General features: G+C 35.9%; 5 protein-coding genes across 10 annotated transcripts; 1 reads left to right on the top strand and 4 right to left on the bottom strand.

The window, feature by feature from the left end:
- Positions 1-330: 330 nt before the first annotated feature.
- LOC110815436 (uncharacterized) lies at positions 331-1,446 on the bottom strand. Its single transcript, XM_022043232.2, has one exon. It carries the CDS (start codon positions 1,383-1,385, stop codon positions 672-674), a length of 714 nt encoding a protein of 237 aa, XP_021898924.1. The 5' UTR covers positions 1,386-1,446; the 3' UTR covers positions 331-671.
- Positions 1,447-2,064: 618 nt separating this feature from the next.
- On the bottom strand, positions 2,065-6,067 carry MUG7 (MuDR family transposase). 3 transcript variants are annotated; one of them, XM_088214731.1, is made up of 4 exons: positions 5,634-6,067; positions 4,755-5,203; positions 2,691-4,675; positions 2,065-2,387 (listed from the first exon to the last, which is right to left on the bottom strand). In XM_088214731.1, exons 2-3 carry the CDS (start codon positions 5,099-5,101, stop codon positions 2,704-2,706), a joined length of 2,319 nt encoding a protein of 772 aa, XP_088070857.1. In that variant the 5' UTR covers positions 5,102-5,203; positions 5,634-6,067; the 3' UTR covers positions 2,065-2,387; positions 2,691-2,703. The 3 variants fall into 3 exon arrangements, with proteins under 3 accessions (XP_088070857.1, XP_088070856.1, XP_088070858.1); XM_088214730.1 differs by having other exon boundaries at positions 4,755-5,104; positions 5,634-6,066; XM_088214732.1 differs by lacking the exon at positions 5,634-6,067 and having other exon boundaries at positions 4,759-4,899.
- A 421-nt stretch (positions 6,068-6,488) lies between these two features.
- LOC110815337 (Pyridoxal phosphate (PLP)-dependent transferases superfamily protein) lies at positions 6,489-8,528 on the bottom strand. 3 transcript variants are annotated; one of them, XM_022043098.2, is made up of 2 exons: positions 7,083-8,528; positions 6,489-6,967 (listed from the first exon to the last, which is right to left on the bottom strand). In XM_022043098.2, exon 1 carries the CDS (start codon positions 8,446-8,448, stop codon positions 7,087-7,089), a length of 1,362 nt encoding a protein of 453 aa, XP_021898790.1. In that variant the 5' UTR covers positions 8,449-8,528; the 3' UTR covers positions 6,489-6,967; positions 7,083-7,086. The 3 variants fall into 3 exon arrangements, with proteins under 3 accessions (XP_021898790.1, XP_021898787.1, XP_021898789.1); XM_022043095.2 differs by having other exon boundaries at positions 6,489-6,916; XM_022043097.2 differs by having other exon boundaries at positions 6,489-6,906.
- Positions 8,529-8,900: 372 nt separating this feature from the next.
- Positions 8,901-12,100, bottom strand: LOC110815336 (aspartic proteinase-like). 2 transcript variants are annotated; one of them, XM_022043094.2, is made up of 13 exons: positions 11,942-12,100; positions 11,352-11,682; positions 11,182-11,242; positions 10,975-11,069; positions 10,785-10,897; positions 10,513-10,681; positions 10,322-10,426; positions 10,129-10,242; positions 9,960-10,018; positions 9,726-9,876; positions 9,522-9,641; positions 9,285-9,388; positions 8,901-9,213 (listed from the first exon to the last, which is right to left on the bottom strand). In XM_022043094.2, exons 2-13 carry the CDS (start codon positions 11,664-11,666, stop codon positions 9,129-9,131), a joined length of 1,491 nt encoding a protein of 496 aa, XP_021898786.1. In that variant the 5' UTR covers positions 11,667-11,682; positions 11,942-12,100; the 3' UTR covers positions 8,901-9,128. The 2 variants fall into 2 exon arrangements, with proteins under 2 accessions (XP_021898786.1, XP_021898785.2); XM_022043093.2 differs by lacking the exon at positions 11,942-12,100 and adding an exon at positions 11,796-11,860.
- A 2,487-nt stretch (positions 12,101-14,587) lies between these two features.
- LOC110815469 (uncharacterized) lies at positions 14,588-15,033 on the top strand. The gene has a single exon (XM_022043278.2). It carries the CDS (start codon positions 14,670-14,672, stop codon positions 14,940-14,942), a length of 273 nt encoding a protein of 90 aa, XP_021898970.1. The 5' UTR covers positions 14,588-14,669; the 3' UTR covers positions 14,943-15,033.
- Positions 15,034-19,229: the final 4,196 nt, after the last annotated feature.

The raw sequence follows: 19,229 nt of genomic DNA, 5'->3' as shown, positions 1-19,229 counted from the left end.
AGTTTTGCTTTTGCTTTTATTTTAATAAAATTTTAACTTTAAAAAGAAAAGAACTGCTCTCCTCATCCTTAATCAGTTTTCAACACGTTATAATATAATTCTCAACTGATGAACATCCTTAATAATACCCATAAGAATTTTTTCTTTTTTTTTTTCCCAGTAAAAACTCATACTTGATAATTCAACAATATATATATATATATATATTAACTATTAACACGATAGAAACTACAGCACAATTTGAACCTAGAAACTCCTAGGGAGGAAGGAATAGTGATTCACGAGAGCAAATTCTGACTCCAAACCGCAAACTCCTGTGGAAAAAATGACTACAAACCACCAACTTTGATAACATTTTTATTTCCTATAAATTTGATGCACTTAAATATTTCAACACATAAAATCAAATGACATTTCCCAGAATTCCTGAAAATATCAAAATAAAATACCTATGTCAGAATTCCTAAAACTCAAATCACTTCAAATACATTTCTTATTGTTCAGCCAAGAAGAGAATTCCTATATCTATGAACACCTATGCAGAGAACAAGATGGCACTATCCAAAGCATGAACATTGGAATACAATGCCAGGAGATATGTTTCTCCATACCGCCCCACCAGCTTGTCCCAGAGCCAGAGGACTAGCTGTCCGCGAATCAAAACAATTCAATCATTTAGAATTCACATCTTCTTGCTTAATTCCAAGAGCAACCTGCAACCCTTGTGCTGCATCTCCATTCTGATACTCAGAACCGCACGAATTCTCACACTTGTGTTTCATCATCCCGTTATCTTTCTTCACCACCGCCTCCTCCGAATGGACTGACCCAGAAAGCTTCGTCCACCCCTCTTTAGAGTATATTAAAGACATCTTCTCCAGAGCCTCCTTAGCTCGTTTCCTCGCCACCGCCGCTTCCCTCACACGGCGCTCTGCTTCAGCGCGAGCTATGATTACGCCCTTTCCCATGGACGCCGAGGCGATTTTGGCGGCGCAGAGCAGTGCGTCGGCGAGCTTCTTATCGATAAACCGAACGGGACAATTGGGGTTGTTGCTGTTGTTGTTGTTGGGGGCATTGACATCGAAGAAAGAGAATTTGGAATCTTTGCAAGGAGGACAAAGATAAGGAGTGGGGGAGGAGGGTGCGCAGTGAGAGTGGGTAAAGGAGGAGCACTTGGAGCAGGAGAGACGCTTGGATGGGTGAGGAGGGCCAGAGTCGTAGAAGGTGAAGCAGGAAGGGCAGAAGGAGGAGGGGTGCAGCCGCAGCACGCATGACGTGCAGAGACGCCGGTACATGTCCCGGAGCCGAACGTTATGGAGGAGCCACCGGTTATTGGAGCCGCAGTTTCCGCACCCTGCCGCCATGTCTGCAGATACTGGATTCATTGCTCCCTGTGTTTTTAGGGTTTTGGGAGGAATTTGCCGGTTAAAGAAAGTGATACAGAGGGAAATGAGGCCTTTTGTATTTAAGATGGGCCGCAGGATGAAAGCCCAGGTATAATCTTTTATTATTAATAACACATTAAATGAATATTATTATTATTATTATTATTATTATAGTTGATGAATAAAAAACTTATTCTACACCAAACTATTTTAAAAAAAGAAAATATTTTTTCAAAAGATAATTATTTAATTCAAATAAAGACTTAAATATATTATTATTATTTTTTTCAATTTAATCTCTAATTTGCTTTTTCTGTTAATTATTTTTTAAAATATTTAAATTAGATTAAAGAATTCTTCTTCTCTAAAATCTTCCCTCTTCTTCTTCTTCTTCTTCTTCTTCATCTCTCTCCTCCCCACTAAGAAAAAAAAGCTGCAAAACAAATCCTGTATTTAAATTAAGTCATTGCAGCATTGGTGCATTAACCTAATTATCAAAATGCTCCTGGTTCTCGAGATGAATATGTACTCACAGGTAGTTTGGGTGATGACATATTATTAGCATTCTGTAGAATTAAAGTTTACCAACTTAAAAAGTAGTTAAGCAAAGAGAGAAGAAGGGTTATTTTAGAGCAGAGAGCAGAGAGCAGAGAGCAGAGAGCAGAAAACAGAGTGCAAGTAAAACCTGAAAAACCCTCTATCATTCATCCATCAGCCACTGAACCTATTTCTCTACAAAAGCTTTTCCCTCCCCGAACAACCACATTATTATCATCCCAACTTGCCAGGTATCTGAAAGTAAGAAATACATCTTGCGGAAAATAACTAAAACTGAAACACCAAAACTACCATTACATACATCACAACCACCCATCCACTTGTTTACTCCTACAACTATTTATATCTTTTAACATGCCCTTACTAACACTTCTTACGTGTACCCACCATGTCAATCCTCTCTCCACGCATTCCATACTCGGCTGCCCACCAGTAACTCTTATGCTGAAAAAATAACCAAACCAAAAATGTCATCCACAAAAATTGTTGGTTCGAATCTGAAAACTTACACTGCCACTCCCCACAAACTATATCATCTGCTGCTAAAGAAAAAGCTTTGCAGTGATTACTGTGCCATGAAATAACAAGCTAACTCGCACCTTCTACTAGTCATTCTCACACCAGACCACTTCACATCCCATACACAGGATGAGCGTGTGCTGAGCCAAGGTATGATATGTTACAGTAGTATGAAATGCATATTTACACGCATCAAATGCAAAATAGAGAATAAAACATAATACTTACACCATCTAATAATCTACAACAACTCTTTGCAAGTGGATTTATTGTGCCCGAGTCCCTTGCATTTACTGCACTGGAGTTGACGCTTCATTACCTCTTGAGATCCGATTCTCTTTGTAGTAGGTCTCCCAGGTGGACGACGAGCGGGAGGAGGGGTCACTGTCACTGCAGCCTGAGAAGATTCATTCAGGAGATCTCTTTCTAGACATGGAATAGGATGTATTGACTCTGAATATGTTAATCTGTAGCTTTCTATCGTAAAGTATCTAGAACAGAAGTCATATGCACTTCGGCCAATGCAACCAATGACAGCAATAGCATGACAGCAAGGCAAACCAGAAACCTGCCACCCTTTGCAACTGCATTCCCAGCGATCCATGTCAACCACTTCAATGGAGTCACCACGTACCTCAAATATATTACCAGCTGGCACCAGCACTTGGAGAGAACGAACTTTCAAATTCTCTTTTTCCAGCTTTTCCTCCATGGATGGCGTCAACCTCCTTGCCCACTGATCAGAATCTGCCCGGCGTGAAAAAATTAACTCCATAATTCTCGCCCTTATCACATCAACCATCTGTGTTATTGGTAGTTCGTGCGCATCAGACACCCAACTGTAGAACAGCTCCCCAAAGTTTGAGGTCATATGATTGTATCGTCCACCTGGGAAAACTGCATTAGCCCAATGCTCGGGCTGACTGTTTTGCATGATCCAATTGTAGGCTTCCAGTGAAATACTCTTGATGCTTTCAACACACCTCTGGAAGCCTTCAGAGCTAGGGGCATAAGCAGCACCATACAAATCCTCAACCATCAGTCGCTTCACCTCATGAGAGAACTGCCCCTTTAAGTCTCTAATAAGTTCCTCAGTCAAGTACCGCAAGCAATAGGCATGAAATGAGCCTTTAAATATCTCAGCAATTGACTCCCTTAAACCCTTTTGTCTATCAGCCACAAATGTTAGGGGGCATGATGTTGATAGTGCAGATTTAAGCTGCAGTAAAAACCAATGCCAATTATCATCAGTGTCTGTGTCTACTATAGCAAAGGCAACAGGAAATACTCCATCATCCCCATCAGCAGCTGTTGCAGCCAACAACGAGCCTTGATATTTTGACTTTAAGGCTATACTATCAAGGAAAAGGAGAGGCCGGCAACCTTGCAGGAAACCATACAATGAAGCATGGAATGCAACAAAAAGACGATGGAAACTCGAGTCTTCCTTGGTTGTGAAAGTAGCAAGACTACCTGGATTCAATTCCATTATCTTCTCACAGAAAAGAGGTAACTGGTTATATGCATCCTTGAATGATCCCTGAAGCTGCTCTTTTGCAATCTCTTTCCCACGCCACGCTTGGAAGTAGTTTAATTGAATTCCATATTCCTGTTTGATGTCATTGACAATATCCTTGGGCTTGTAATTTGGGAACACTTTCAACTTCTCCTTAATGATACTAGCCACCCAGCTCCTTGTTGCCTGATGCCCTGTGGTCACAACAGCACCTTCGCATGTATGTGTTGGATTCATTTTCTTGATACATATTAGTTGGGTAGTCGACAGTCTCGAGGCATGAATTCTCCATGGGCAACCTTCTGCTTTGCATTTAACAGTCACACGATGACTATCATTCTTCTTATACCTAAAAGCAAATTGATGTGCAATGGCATATTTACGTAATGATTCCCGGAATTCATGAACACTGCTAAATCTTTGGCCCACACCCGTAATCGTATTCTGCCACTGCTGGGCACCTTTTGCATGCTTCTCATCATTGGAACTGGCCAAAGGAAGCATAGGTGAAATTTCAGCTGGTATGTTGAGGTGTGCATCATCGACGTCTGCAACAATATGGTTGGTCTCCTCTACAACATCGAGAGGGACAATAAGTGAGATTTCAGGTTGAGTAGAGTCATCCATAACATCATCTTCATTGCTCAGAGGTCTCGATATTTGAGGCATAGCCTCTGAAAGAGTCGTTCTGCTTGATCTGCAAAACTTAGAGTTTCTAAGGTTAGACAAACAAATGTGTTTGCAAAAATGATACAGTCAGAAATCAAGAAGACTACCTACTAGCAGGCATGTTTGAGACATCAAGAGCAACAGTTTCTTCCATTATGATATAGATGTCAGCAGTGTCACAATTTCCATGAAACTTTATCATCCGCTTTAAGTCCTTGTCACTTGAGATAGTAATAAGAGTCTTCTTGTTGCCCGGAAGGAAGTATTTCATAGACATTGTATCGTTGCTATAGTTAAACATTTCCGCTACTTCCATCTTGAAGTCGTTGAACTTTATTTGGTCATCAATGTCTATAGCATGTGCATCACCACCTTTGTACAATAATGAGCCATCCTTTTCGGTCTCAAATTCACCGCCAGACATACAAATTGCTATAATTTTTTTCCCGGCCATGTCCTGCCAGGGTCAAAGAGAATTGCTAGGATATATATGGATTGCAAATAACTCAAGAACAAATGGCAGACATATATTCCAAAGTCCATTCCTAAATTCCATCTGGTACAGGAAGCCATAAAATAAATTTCTTAGTTTATGGTTTTAACAATCAAAATTTCTTAACTGAGCCTAACAAGCATTGATGTTTTGCAATACCATATTGGAGACAAATAAAGACTATATGTCTTATTTTTAGCTGCTAAAGAAGCCAATGGAAACGGAGCAACAAATAAGAGAATCAGAGAAATTTCTCCATACTGAAGCCATTGCAACGACATAATTGCAGAATAAGTACAAGTTTGTCTTTTTCTTCAGTCAAACAGCTACCCTAATCAATCCAATTATGTAGTTTTCTTAAATAATCAAACACAGAACAGTTACCAATCTCGCAGGAAGAGAGAATTTTATCACCTGGCTTTGAAATGATAAGTAAAAGCAATTTAAAAAAAAAGTCAAACAAATTGAACCATTGCTAATGGGAGATTCTTACACAAATAATACCGCACCCGAAGATCCCAAGCTATTAAAAAAAAGGGAAAATCGACAGAGAGAGAGAGAGAAGCCCTAATTGGTGCAAAACGCAAAACCTAAAAAAGCCGTCGAATTTGGAAGAGAGAACGAAATAGAAAAGAGAAGAGATTGAAACTTTAGCTGCGAGTAGGGAAGGAGAGAGCGGTATCGGCAACCCGGAAATTGGATAGTGTTGGGTTGGAGCAGAGGAAGACGGTGCATGCGTGTGACCAAAGAAGCAGGAAGGGTATTTCGGGTATTCTACAGATTTTGGTCAACAGAAGTTTTTGAGAGTATTGTTGGAGAAGTAACTGTGGGAATGGGAATACAACCTTATTTCTTATGTAATCATAATAACATCCATCAAAATACTAAACTTCAAACCAAGTTAAAAATCATAGGAAGCTGGATTTTTTGTTTCTGAATTAATTTACACTCAGACAGCTTCCCTCTTGAATGAAGAAATTGTTCAATCTTTTCTTTATTTTTTATTTTTTTTTCAAAAAATTACTGCTTAATTTTAATAGTCAAAAAAATTATATTGTATTTTTATTATGTTTAGAAATTGTTTTATGTGGTATTATAGTTGTTATTTTATGTATTATTTGCATATGTATATATTTGTTTGAAGATTATTTTTTTTATCTATTATAATTATTATTGCGTATTATTTAATATATATATTTTTATTTATAGAAAAATGATAATTTCTTCTCTAATATCACAATCGCAACTAGTACAAGAATATATGTGCTACTTAATTTTACACTAATCTAATTCAGTTAAAGACATAAACATTAGTTCTTTTTCTGTAAATTGCAGCTAAAACTCAAACTTAACAGAGAAAGGATTCAATACCATCCCTTCTAATTACTTGGCTACTGCCTAAATAATTGAAATTATCTCGTAATAATGAGTATTACATTTTCATCATTAATTTTTCAATCACCCTATTCATTCAAACATGTTCTGATCTTCCTCTGAAAACCACAAAGTTGATGACACCATATGTTCCAACTCTCTGCACATGGAAAGAATAAAAGGGAAGCCAGCACTGATTGGAACATGCAAACTTTTAAATTAGCTGTCAATTGCCATTAACATTAATTTCAAGTACAATTTTTCATTGCTCGGCAGTTTGCTTCTTTCATAGTTTAGGGAGATCATGGTACCGAAACCACGACAAGTAGCCAGCCCGGAATATCTCATCTTACCTGGCTATTATTCATCACAAGACAAGACTGCCTCTGCACCTACAAACAGCTAGGAAACCAATTCACAGCTTAGTGCAGGAATCTTAATCCATGCCCACAACTGAAATCAAGAACAGAGACTTCACACAATTGAAATTGCAGATTGACAACGTTTACTTGATACGGCAAGACAGGAAACGCAACAGTTTAATAGGTGGTAAGAGACAGACTACTACCTGTTTAATTGAGAGATGCACAGGAGAATCCATGTTGAACAAGTTCATTGACAGCATCTCTGAACTTGTAGTAATCATCAACTTTGTTGTAAACTTGATGAGAAATTCGAGCATAGCCGGTGATAGGACCAACCTCCCCATCCTTAGGAGGTCGAAAGTAAATGGGAACTTCAATCTCATATTTATCCCTCAAGTGGGTTCTTAATTTCAAAGTATCTGACTCGCTAGCAATTCCCAAGCAAGCAGGCAACCCAACCATGACCATACTGGCACACATTTCCGGAGGGCAGCCCAGATGGGTTCCCCAAGCTTTGGCTAACATCTGCCCCATCTCTACCACGGCATCATGATTCCTCTTCTTGATCCCCTCAATTCCACCTTCAAATCTATTCACGAACTCCAATACCCAAGGAACTACCAATTGGGCACTATAATCTCTAGTCCCAATCCAAGCACTCTCTACCGCCAACCCATTTCCATATTCATCGGATACCACCGGATGATGCAAATCCAAACTCTTTTCCGTTTTTCTACAGTACAAAAACGCTACAGAAGGTGGACAGAAGAACCATTTATGCAAATTACTAGTGTAGAAATCAGCCCCGATCTCCTTCATATCAACATCTACACACCCAATACCATGAGCAGCATCTACAAAAACCTGGTCAACACCCTCCTCCCTGCAAATCTTAACCAGGGTTTTAAGGGGGATGACCACACTAGGCATGGAAGTAACATGGTCAATCACCGCTAACCTAACCTTCCTACCACTAGTCTTGCCTTTCTCAAGGGCCCTTTTGAACTGAAACACGATTTCATCAGGGGAAGCAACAGGGAAAGGTAGCTGGACCTCAATCACGTAGCCGCCAGCACGCGTAACATAGGCATCTATGGATTTTTTGACAGCGCCGTACGCGTAGTGCAGCATAACCGCGGCGTCCCCTTTCTGGAACTTACCTTCGGCGAAGGCCCAGGCGATCTGCTGGAGGACGATAGCTGCAGCGGTGGTGGCATTATCGACGATCGAGATCTCGTCGACGTGATCGGCGTTGACGAGGTTCTTGATGGTATTCCTGGAATCCAAGATAGCAGGCTTGAGTTGGGTGAGGAAGAAGTGGTCGGGTTGGCGTAGGAAGCGAAGCTGCCATTCTTGCTGCAAGGAAAGTATGGAGGAGGGACAGGAACCAAAGCTTCCGTTGTTGATGCGAGCGACGGTGGGGTGGTGGTGGGAGAATTCAGATTGGATTTCAGATTGGGTGATGAAGGATTTGGAAAGTTTGGGCTTTTTGGAGATGTGGGTGCCATTGTTGGTGGTTGTGTGGAGGTGGTTGTCATGATTATGGTTTTGGGGGGAGGGAGAGGCCATGGCGAATTGGGGGAGGCGGTGATAGTTTCAGGGTGTGGAGGAGGAAGAGAAGGTGTCGGGGGGGGGGGGGGGGGGGAAGAGAGAGAGAAAAGGAGATAATGGATGATGACGTGTGAATTGGCTATTAAGAATGATAGGAGAAAAAATGGGCTACAAAGTAGTTAATGGGTAAAATAGTGATGTGAATAATAAATAAAAATTAAAGAATAATTGTTTAAGAGTAATTAAATTTAATTTACTTTAAAATTATAATTGAGTTGGTGGTGGTACCGAACACAAAAGTAGAAGGGATGCGCATGTGTTAAATGAGAGAAGCAAACTTACCCACTTTCTGTATTTCTATTTCTTTTCTCAATTTCTATCATGTATTAATTATATTTCTTTGATTGAGTAGTGGTGGAATCTTCAGCTTTCCATCACCCCCATGAAATATTTGTAACGGACAAAAAAAATTGCAAGGATTTTGAAATATATATATATATACACATTCAAAACCACCCTGGAGGGGGTCCAATAATGTTTTAAAAATAACATTAATTTACCAGTTCAAACTAAATGTTGAACACTAATCATTCCCACTACCACTACTAATGGAACTGGCACTGAGGGAGAATATAAAATAACATGGAGGAATTGCAACGATGATGATTATATTAGTGAAAGGGTAGATTCTGAACAAATCAAGCAGCTTCAGCAAAGCCAATCTCCATATTAGCAAAGTCAAAGACGGTGTGATATACTCCCATGAATACATCTCCAAGAATCCTGCATGCGCCACCACATCAGTCTAAAAACTTAAAACCTTAAAACATTTCCATATAATTTCAGGCATATACCACAGAGGAGTAGTAGGAGTAGGCTCTCTTGGGACAGGCAGATCGAGTGCCGAAAACCCACTTACGCACACTCTATCCATGCCTCCTCCAGTCGTTACGATATACTGATCCATCAGAGCAATTAAAAATAACAAGTATATATGAGAAAAAAAAAAAAACAATGGGCAGAATTGTTATATATATATATATATATATATATATATATATATATATATATATATGCACGTAGAGTAAAACCTGGTGGGGAGTGAGTGTAAAAGGCTTATCTGCAATTGTGAATGTAATGATTGGCATGGAAGAGATTTTATTGCAGTCAACTGTTGATTCCCCTGAAGGACTGGGTAGGCTTTCACACAGCTGATTAAGTTTAGTGAATGAGATATAAGTGTAGGTGGTATATATGTAAAGCATGTTGATGATGATGAAAGATGATCCACTCACCTGAGTCACGTAGTGTAACACTTTGTCTTTAGTTTTCTTTTGGTTGAGTTGATTCTGAACCCAAATTACAGTCATCTCGCAGGCAGTGCAGAGACCAGCATCCCCAGCTTCTGCTTCTTTTTCCTTCTTAACCACCCTTTTAATCACATTCCTGAACCAACAAACTTCATAACTCTTATTGAAATCTTTACATAATTGTCAATAAATTAAATTAAACAAATAAAACTTGCTCACCTCTCGTAGTACTTGAAAATGCACAAACCAAGCTGTGAACATACTTGCCCAGGTTGAGCCTGTACGTGAAAGATAAATATATGTGCATATATATACATAGCAGGTACTACTCAGATCTCAAATTTAAGATGACACAAATTCAATATTCAAAATTCATGGAAACACACACCCCTGATACTAAAAGATCCCATATTAAATTTCCATATTCTGAAACAACTTGCTTGCATTCTGAGCTGATCACGCCTTCAGCTCCAATGGCATGGTTGATTTCAGCCACAACGGCCTGAAAAGTGAAAAAACTCCCAAAATTTACTTCAATTTCCAATAAATACCAAACAAAGATTTCGAGGCTCGGTTCCTACAGTCGGTCCAGCCACCAAGGAAGTTCCAGAATCCACAATGGCAGCGCACCCATCTTTACAAACGCCTGTTGAATTCTTTCCGATAAGAACATCTCCCATGTTGAACTGAAGAATAGGGAAGCATAAACACATGAATGAATGATTGGAAATTTTTTTGCTAATTAAAGGAAATCTTGTGGGGTATTACGTACCTCCCAGTAACCTTTTTTAGTTACTGGAACATAAGTATGCTTTCCCTTGTATTGTTTTTCGTCAATGCCACCAAATACAATCTCACCTCCCTCTTCTGCATCTGGGTCCCTGTTGAGCCAGATTGAGAATACTTCTTCACTTACTAGCTTCTGCCCCATCAAGTTATACCTGTTGCGTGTTGGACTCATCAATTCAAACAAAATCAAATATATCTTCAGAGTTAAAGTATATCAGAAATCAACATCATATACATATATGTATGTATGTATACCACAATGGCACAACATTCCCAACAGACATCTCTTGAAACCCAAGTCCGAGAATTCCATCAAACTTTGCCAGTAGAAAACCAACACTTCCTTCACGGGTTGCCTCCATGAAAACCTGTTTGTGTTCAATTCAAACACATCTACTCCATCATATGTAATATTGATTACATCAACTATATATTACTCACTCACTTGATCTTTCACAATAACATTCCCAACTTCAACATTGTCTGCACTCAAGAAACCCGAAATGGATCCAGAGCCATAATTTATTTCGCACGATTTTCCTGAAATCACAACCCAATATAATACACCAAACCTTAAAAACAAATGCTAATGCTGGAGGACCTAATAGTAGATAATTAAAGACCACCAACATATTAATTAATTAGTAATTACCGATCTTGGTATATGTGGTGGATTTGGTTGACCTGTATCTGGAATGGAAGTAGCAGGCTATCTGAGAGATTAGTTCATGTTTTAGGAGGATGTGAGGATATGATGTTTGTAGGATAGGATGATTAATATATATATATATATATATATGTATATAAGAGTAGAGTACTCACAGAAAAGTAGCACTTTGAAGAAGGAATCCAGAGATTGGAGCTGCCTGTGTCAAATACTACAGTGAAGTTCTGGGGAGGCGAACCAATGCCAATCACTCCATAGTATTGAGCGTCTAAGTAGTTTTTGAGCGGCAGTATATCTCCATCTGAATCACCCAAATCACTTATTTCTGTTCTGGCAGCTCTAATGGCATGCAAATCAAGACGTTGCTTCTTCAGACCAATTCTCAGTATGCGAGTAGAGGAAGCAGCGGGAAGAAGAAAGCATGCCAAGACCCACAAGCGGAAAACCTCTGGAAGAAGTTTGTGGCCCATATTTAGGGAAACCCAACTGGGAAAGATGATGGAGAAACAACAATCAACAGCAAGACATGCATTCATTTGATGAAAATTGAAGTATTAAAGAGAAAAAATGAAACGGCAGCAGGCAGCGGCATGGTAAACCAAGTAATTAAGGAGACGATGTTGATCATATCACAAGCATGTCCATGAAGTAAGAAACTGGACATAGAAGCATATATATATATATATATATACATATATGTATGATGATGAAAATAAATAAATAGAAAAGAGAAAAAGATATATACATGGTGTTGAATTAATTGATGGAAGAAGATGTTAGAGCGATGAAGGAGTAGTTTGTATAAATAATTAATTAGAAGAGATACGACAAGTGAAGGAGCGTAAAGTAATAGAAGGTTTCATTTCGTTTTATTGGAGAATCTGTGCATGGCGATGGATCCAGTCGTACGAATGGGTTGGTGATGATTTAAGCTGAAATCACCCGGAAATTTCCTCACTACTGTCTCTTATTATCTCTACTCTACTCTACTCCACACCACACCTTCAGTTCGTATCATCTTACATATATGTGTGTATATGTATATATATACATATATACACACGTACATTAACAAATGTCCCTCTTCATATGCGGACGTACTATTAGTCATTTCCTCCAAGCAGGGATCAGGATAGAAGACGAGAAAAAAACTATTATTCAATTATTTTTTATAGATTATCCTAAAACGACATCATGTTAAATCGAAGTAACAAATTGCAAAGGAAGGCCCAACACCAAAAGAAACGACGTCGAATTGATGGATGGAAATGGGCCGATGAGAAGTAAAAAACCCAAAACTAAAAATTTCATTTTAAGATAAAGTGTTTGTATGAGTTTTGAGCAACCATAACCAGAAACTCAAAATTAATTATTTATTAACAACTTAATATTTGACCCACCAACTTAATGTTATGAACGTTTTATAGGATATTATTCATAAATTTTAAAATTATTATTATTATTTTTAAACATAATCAAATAAATATCAGCAATTGACAGGGATTGGAAAAGAAAATTCTTATGAACAGGTTCTTAAATTTAATGTTTTGATTTTTAAGGAAAAAAATTATTAACATTGTCATCTATTACACACTCTCATATATATATATATATATATATACTATATATTCCATTTCCCAAAACTTTTTAGCATATAGTTTTTCTAACATTATTTGGTATATACATCTTTAATTCAATGTTGCGGTCTTTTAAAATTCCCAATTTTTGTGCATTCAAAAAATCACTCTGAAGGCTATTCTCGTAAATAATTTTCGTATGAAATATTTTATTATATTTTAATTCATCATGTCTATTCACTAAGAAAGTATGGTTATTGTAATTCTTTGGCTGTAACTAGGAGGGTGGTGCGTATGTGATAGTAAACCGTACCAATTTGTGCTTTCTAATTCCAAATTAACCATCAAAATGTTCGCCTTTGCTTTAATTTCCAATACTGGGTTATGAAAAATACTCACCCTTCGTTGAGTTCTAATGATTACAGCTAGCACAGAATTCCCTCCCTCCTAAAAATATATGTATATGTATATATATATGTGTGTGTGTGCGTGTGTGTATTTTATTATTAAAATATAAAATATCTACAAAAGAGAATCATTCTAGAAATTAAGAATTTGATTTAATGTAGAGTTATAAAGTTAATCTTCATTCATAGCTAAAAACAGATCGCTAATCAATTAAGCATTTGGTTTAAGTAAAACCTTATCAAATTAATTATCGATCGTTTTCACCTTTTGATGAGAGGAGGAAATCCGAGGCGCCACAAAAATCTTGCAGAATATATATATATATATATATATATAAATTAAAGGGCTTCACCTTATGCCTTATTTTATTATTTGTTTCCAGTACTTGATGTAAAATTCCTGAGAAAGTTAAAAAGTAATAATAATAATAATAATAATTAATTAATTAATTAATCATTGTAATTGATTACAGCTAGAAACTTGAAGAAGAAGATGTGGGAATGAAGATTGAATTGAAGGGACGATTAGAGCGTTTATTTATCGTAATATATAAAATTGATAGATACCTTAAAGCCTAGGCAACTCCTCCTATGTGTAACTAAAAAATGAGTGTGCTTCAGTTGAGATTATTCAATCGTGTTTCCAAATAAAAAATAAAAAATTAGATTGCAGATCTTTCTATATCTTCAATAATTCTAGCTGCTTTTGATTTTATTTATTTATTTATTTATTTCCTTTCTTTCTTTCTTTCTTTTAGAGAACATTAAACCTAACCAACCAGAACCAGTGCAGTGCATTCATGCACCAACCAAGTTATTTCACAGACTAAAAATCACCTTTCAGGGACGAAATGAAATAAATTTATATTGAATTTGAAAAAGGCAATGGGTAGTAGCGTAATTGTATTTGACGTGTGGATGGAAAAGATGGAAGCATTGAGGGATCCATTGGTTTTGGTTGTGGGAAAATTAGAAAGTGGGAATTAGGTGGATGTTGAATTGAATGATGGGTATTTTTTACAAGAATGAATATGGCAAGCGAAGGTGGTGAGGAAGATACATACACACACATACGTATATACACTGTCAAAAATAAATAATTAAATAATTAAAAGAAAAAAGAAATAAAAGGAAAGTGGCAGGAAAAAGATAGGAAATGCCTAACCGATGCTTTTTTTTTTTTAAATTATTATTTTAAAATTATAAATCATAATTTTTAAAGACTTACCCCCAACCAACAAAAGGACGAAGCATAAAACATGTGCTTTGCCTATGGTTTTACCAACAAGCATCGTGACAAATATTTAACTAATTAATTAACTCTCCCCCTCCCCCCCCCCCTATCAATCTCTCTCCCTACACGTGGCACCATCTTCCTCCCTCTGTTTTCCCTATAAGTACCTCCCACCTCTCTGCATGCATACTGCAACTCCTTCGTTCTCAGTTTTCTTCTTCAAACACAAGACGATATATAATTAAAGATTAATTAATGGGTGGCAACAGGCAGAAGAAGTCCTCTAGTAGCTTCTCCATCTTTGGGTTGTTCAAGTCGAGGAGGTCTCATCGCAGAGGAGGAGATGATCAGACCTTCGTGGATGATACGAGGAAAGTGTGGCCTAGTGATGAAGACAAGCGTAACTGGGTTGCAGAGCCTGGTATCGACAGAAAAGCTTCTGCTTTCATCGCCAAGTTCCATGCCACCCGCGTCTCAGAATCCGAGCTCCAGTTTGCTCCTAATTACCCTCCTCATCAAAATCCCTGATTCATCTTCTCATTTCTTCTTAATTTCTTAATCTCTCTCGCTCCTGTAATCGTCTATTTATAATCAAGTATATTCCTTGTTCATAATCTAATTCTCAATTCTCTCTCTTTTTCTACTACTCTTCTCAATTCATTTAATTAACCATCATCTGTGTAATAATTTCTGCTTTAATTCTCCAGTTTATGCTAATCGTATTATATTACCATTTCAGAACTTAATATATGTATATAATTTTATTTCCCCCCCCCCCCCCCCTCTTTATCACTTTAATAATATTGCACCACTAACTATTGGTTTGTCATTGACTAAGCTACCTTTTCCTTGATGCATTGATCGAGAACCATACATGTTAATTAATTACTATTAATGTGTTTATATGGATGTGTATATATATAACTTTATGTACAATATTCCGAGTGTTTTGAGTGATACAGCTGAACTAACGTTAAGTAACCCTAAAATTGTCTCTTCATCCACTCCATACTTATCTCGAGGGACTCTGTTAGAATAATTGACCTCGTAGTGCTGGGGAAATTGCCACCCCCCTTTTTTTTTTTTCTTCAATTTGTACTAATCAATGTGCTCCCTCAAAATAATCCATCTTTAAAAAGTTGTTGACTCCAAATAATCAGTCTACTGCGCATGTTCCTCATTAATGGGAACTGATGCCATCTCTCCCTTAATGATTGGGCTGAAGGCCCAATAGTGCGGATTCTAGAATCTTTACTTCATTACCAACCCACCTAACAAAAATCAATTCACTTAAATTAGTTCCATCTGATTGTATATATTTAAGTATGAAATATCTACATATTATATCCTTCTTCTTGCATACTATTAGAGTATTTGCTATTTATAGGTTTAAAAACTATTTATTTCAATTTTTTTCATACCCTAAACACGACAGTTGTATCGTATAATTTCATTCGTCATCATTAGAGATTCTTTAAGATATTTGAGTTATTTAAAATATTATATTTAAATTTCACAACACAAATCCATTAATTTTATGAAAAAATAATTTAAAGTTTTAAAAAGAAATATATATGTTTGTGTATAATTTTGATCGACCGTAATTATAATATCTTAATATCACATTATAAACTAATAATAACACAAACTTAAATTTTTAAAAGTCAATATAATTAAGCAGAAAGTTGTTAGGCTAGTACTTGAACTCGAAAAAATAAAATACCATAATTTTATAAATTAACAAGGGATCTAGTGACTTTAAAATCTGACTACAGTCAGTATTTATGATATCTAAGAAATTAAAATTACTTCTTGTTATGTGTTTTTATTTCTTATAATTACTATATCAAATCTAAACAATAGTATTTTTTTAAACCTAAATTTTTAAGATATATATATTTTTTGTCCTCTCATGAAAATTAATTAATCGTAATATATATGCGTATATATATCATAACTAAGATTTTGTGGTATTAAAATATTATAGGAGTGGGTAATTAGTAATTATGTTTTGCACGGAAAATTTCCAACTCTTACAAATTAAAGTTTGCATGAGGAGCAGATTAATTAAAAACCAATGGCGGGGCGAGTGTGTGTTGTCTCGTCCAGTTGAATGTATGCATAGACGTAATAAAGAAGGTAGCGATGGAGGGAACACATGTTAAGCTGGGTACTGAGATGTTTGCATAAGTGTGTGGAAGGGTGAGCATCTGAATTTATATGATGTATGTAAATATCAATAGAAAGAAAAATATGAGTAAGAAAGACACATTTTGATGGTCGTGTCGTATCATGTCATGTAATGTGCCGCCTTTAAAACCTCTGATGAATTTGAACCCACCAACCCCAGCCTCTTTTTGTACTCCACTATCAAATTCTCTTCCTTTCCCTACTTTTAACCGCCATCTGCATAATATATGTATGTGTGTGTGTGTGTATGTATATATATGCTTAATTAATTATACATACTTAATTTCTGTCCATCGCCAATGCGTACAACAACATGCTCAGATTCTATCTTCTCAGTCTTTAGACATTTCATGTCCATCTACACCACCTTTTTTTACCAATAACTTGTCTTTTCCATTCACTACAACCAACAATATTGCTTACCAATCACCACTTTTCTTTCTCTTTCTCTTTCTCTCTTTCTCTTTTCCCACCCACTCGCAATCTTAACTCTTAATAATCATTCATCTATAGCATATACATAATTATTTATATATTGATTAGTTCAGATCAAAACCATTGTAATTAAACTTAATTACCTATCTAATTGTTTAATGGATCCTTTGCTACGTTAACCTTCTTTCATTCGGTATAGATATGGGAATTAATTATTTCAAATTGTATACTATACATATGGTGTTATGCACTAAAATATTGTGTGTGTGTATATATATTTTCTTCTAGATAGAATTAAAGATTCAAGTCAAAGATTCTGCATCCAGTATTCAATGTTCAAAAAAGTGAGCTAGAAATATATATATAAATATATACTGCCTGCCTAACTCAAACTTTTAGGGAGATTCATTTTTGAATGCACAATGTGCATGTGGAAGTCAAGCCCACCATCTGATGAACAGGTTATAGAAATCTTTATTTTTATATATACAATAATTAGCCACAAGCAAAGAACCCGATTCATAAACACTTCCTTGATTACCATCACCGTACCACAAATATATACACGTATCTTTTCTTTTGACTCACTTTATATACACACACATATCAACTGCTCTGCAGCTTATTATAATTATTTGCATACATTTCATATTTAATCCTGTCTTTGTTTGTATACTCCTCTAATCTGTACATACTAATAATTCGTTTTCAAATCACAACAAAAGTTAAGAATAACCAAAGCATCACCCAGTATCTCCTTCGATCTTCGCAAGGCTTGCAAATCAAAATTAATAATACACATATACACATACAAGAACATATTACATTTCATTCATTATATCTATATATTTAATTTATATATCTTGTCAATTTCAGAATAAAATCTATATATAATTTATCTTTTTACAATTGATCACTATATTAAGATATTATACAAGTAAATAAAAAAAAAGTTAAATATATACTTTAATAACTTTATAATACTCCTGTAACCTCAACTACTGTCAATATTTTTCATTGTCTTTTCTTCAAAAAAAAAAAAAAAAAAACTTCATGTATTAGATCATGGTCGCAAGCCCCATGCCACATTAAGCCACCGGCTTCATGCACCTGCTTCAACCATAGGTGATTCTGAATATCTCTTCGTACTCTTAGGCACAAGTGTAGTAAAACAAAAAAAATGACCGTATTCAACATGCTCATTAATTTAACCCTTACATTAACTTCAACTATCTCTTGTATGAAAAAATAAGAATTTAAAAATTGTCAAATTGAGCATCATATAATAACATAAATCATAAAAATGAATAAATAGGTGGTGATATGTAGAGTACTACCAAACCATCTCTCATTGTAAATGAAACATTTGTTCTAAAGCTTTAAACTAATAGGAAATAATTTAATCAACTATTTATATTTTAATACATCTCTTAAATATAAATCTACTAGGTTGTAAGTATAAATCATACATAGATCTAATAAATACTATGTAAATTATATTTTTAATACAATTATGGTTATCATAGTCACATTTTGATACAACTTCTCCCTCATCCTCTTCAAGAATCAATCCAACCATGTTTCCATTTCCTCTTCCTCCGCAATGCTCTCCCAAACCATCTCTCATTGTTTACTTATTTATTTATTTTTATCAAACTCACCTCTATTTATCATTTTTTACGAAAAACACAATTTATTCATGTATTAAACTACCAAAATTCTTCTAGATATATTAACCACTCTAATACCATGTTAGCTTGTGAGAATAGAAGTTGTATTTTATTACTGAGATACCAGTATTTATAGGAATATTTATATAGGTTTACGAAGAAAAAATTAAATACATATTCACACCATACATACATAAGAAATTCTAAAATAATAAATGAGATAAAGATTTATATTGTTAGTATTTTATGCTCAATAAATTGTTGTATTGTGTATTTGCTAGTGCTAGTAAATAAATTTTGAGCATTTCGTAAAAAATGAATAAATTAAAGGTAGTGTTACAGAGCTGGGTGGATGAGAGGAATGAACGGGTTTGAAAGGATATTGGTAAAAGCTTGGAGATCTTTAGTGGGTGTGGGCTATATGCGTGCTTTTAGTTCCTTTTTTTTTTTGTTTTTTCTTTTTCTTCTTTTTAGTGCACATGTAACCCAAAAAATGAAATAAATATTGGGGCTTGTGGAC

This window comes from Carica papaya, chromosome 3 (assembly GCF_054855325.1).
Source record: "Carica papaya isolate Zhongbai chromosome 3, ASM5485532v1, whole genome shotgun sequence".
Lineage (NCBI taxonomy): Eukaryota > Viridiplantae > Streptophyta > Magnoliopsida > Brassicales > Caricaceae > Carica > Carica papaya.
This window is presented reverse-complemented; position numbering and strand designations above follow the sequence as displayed.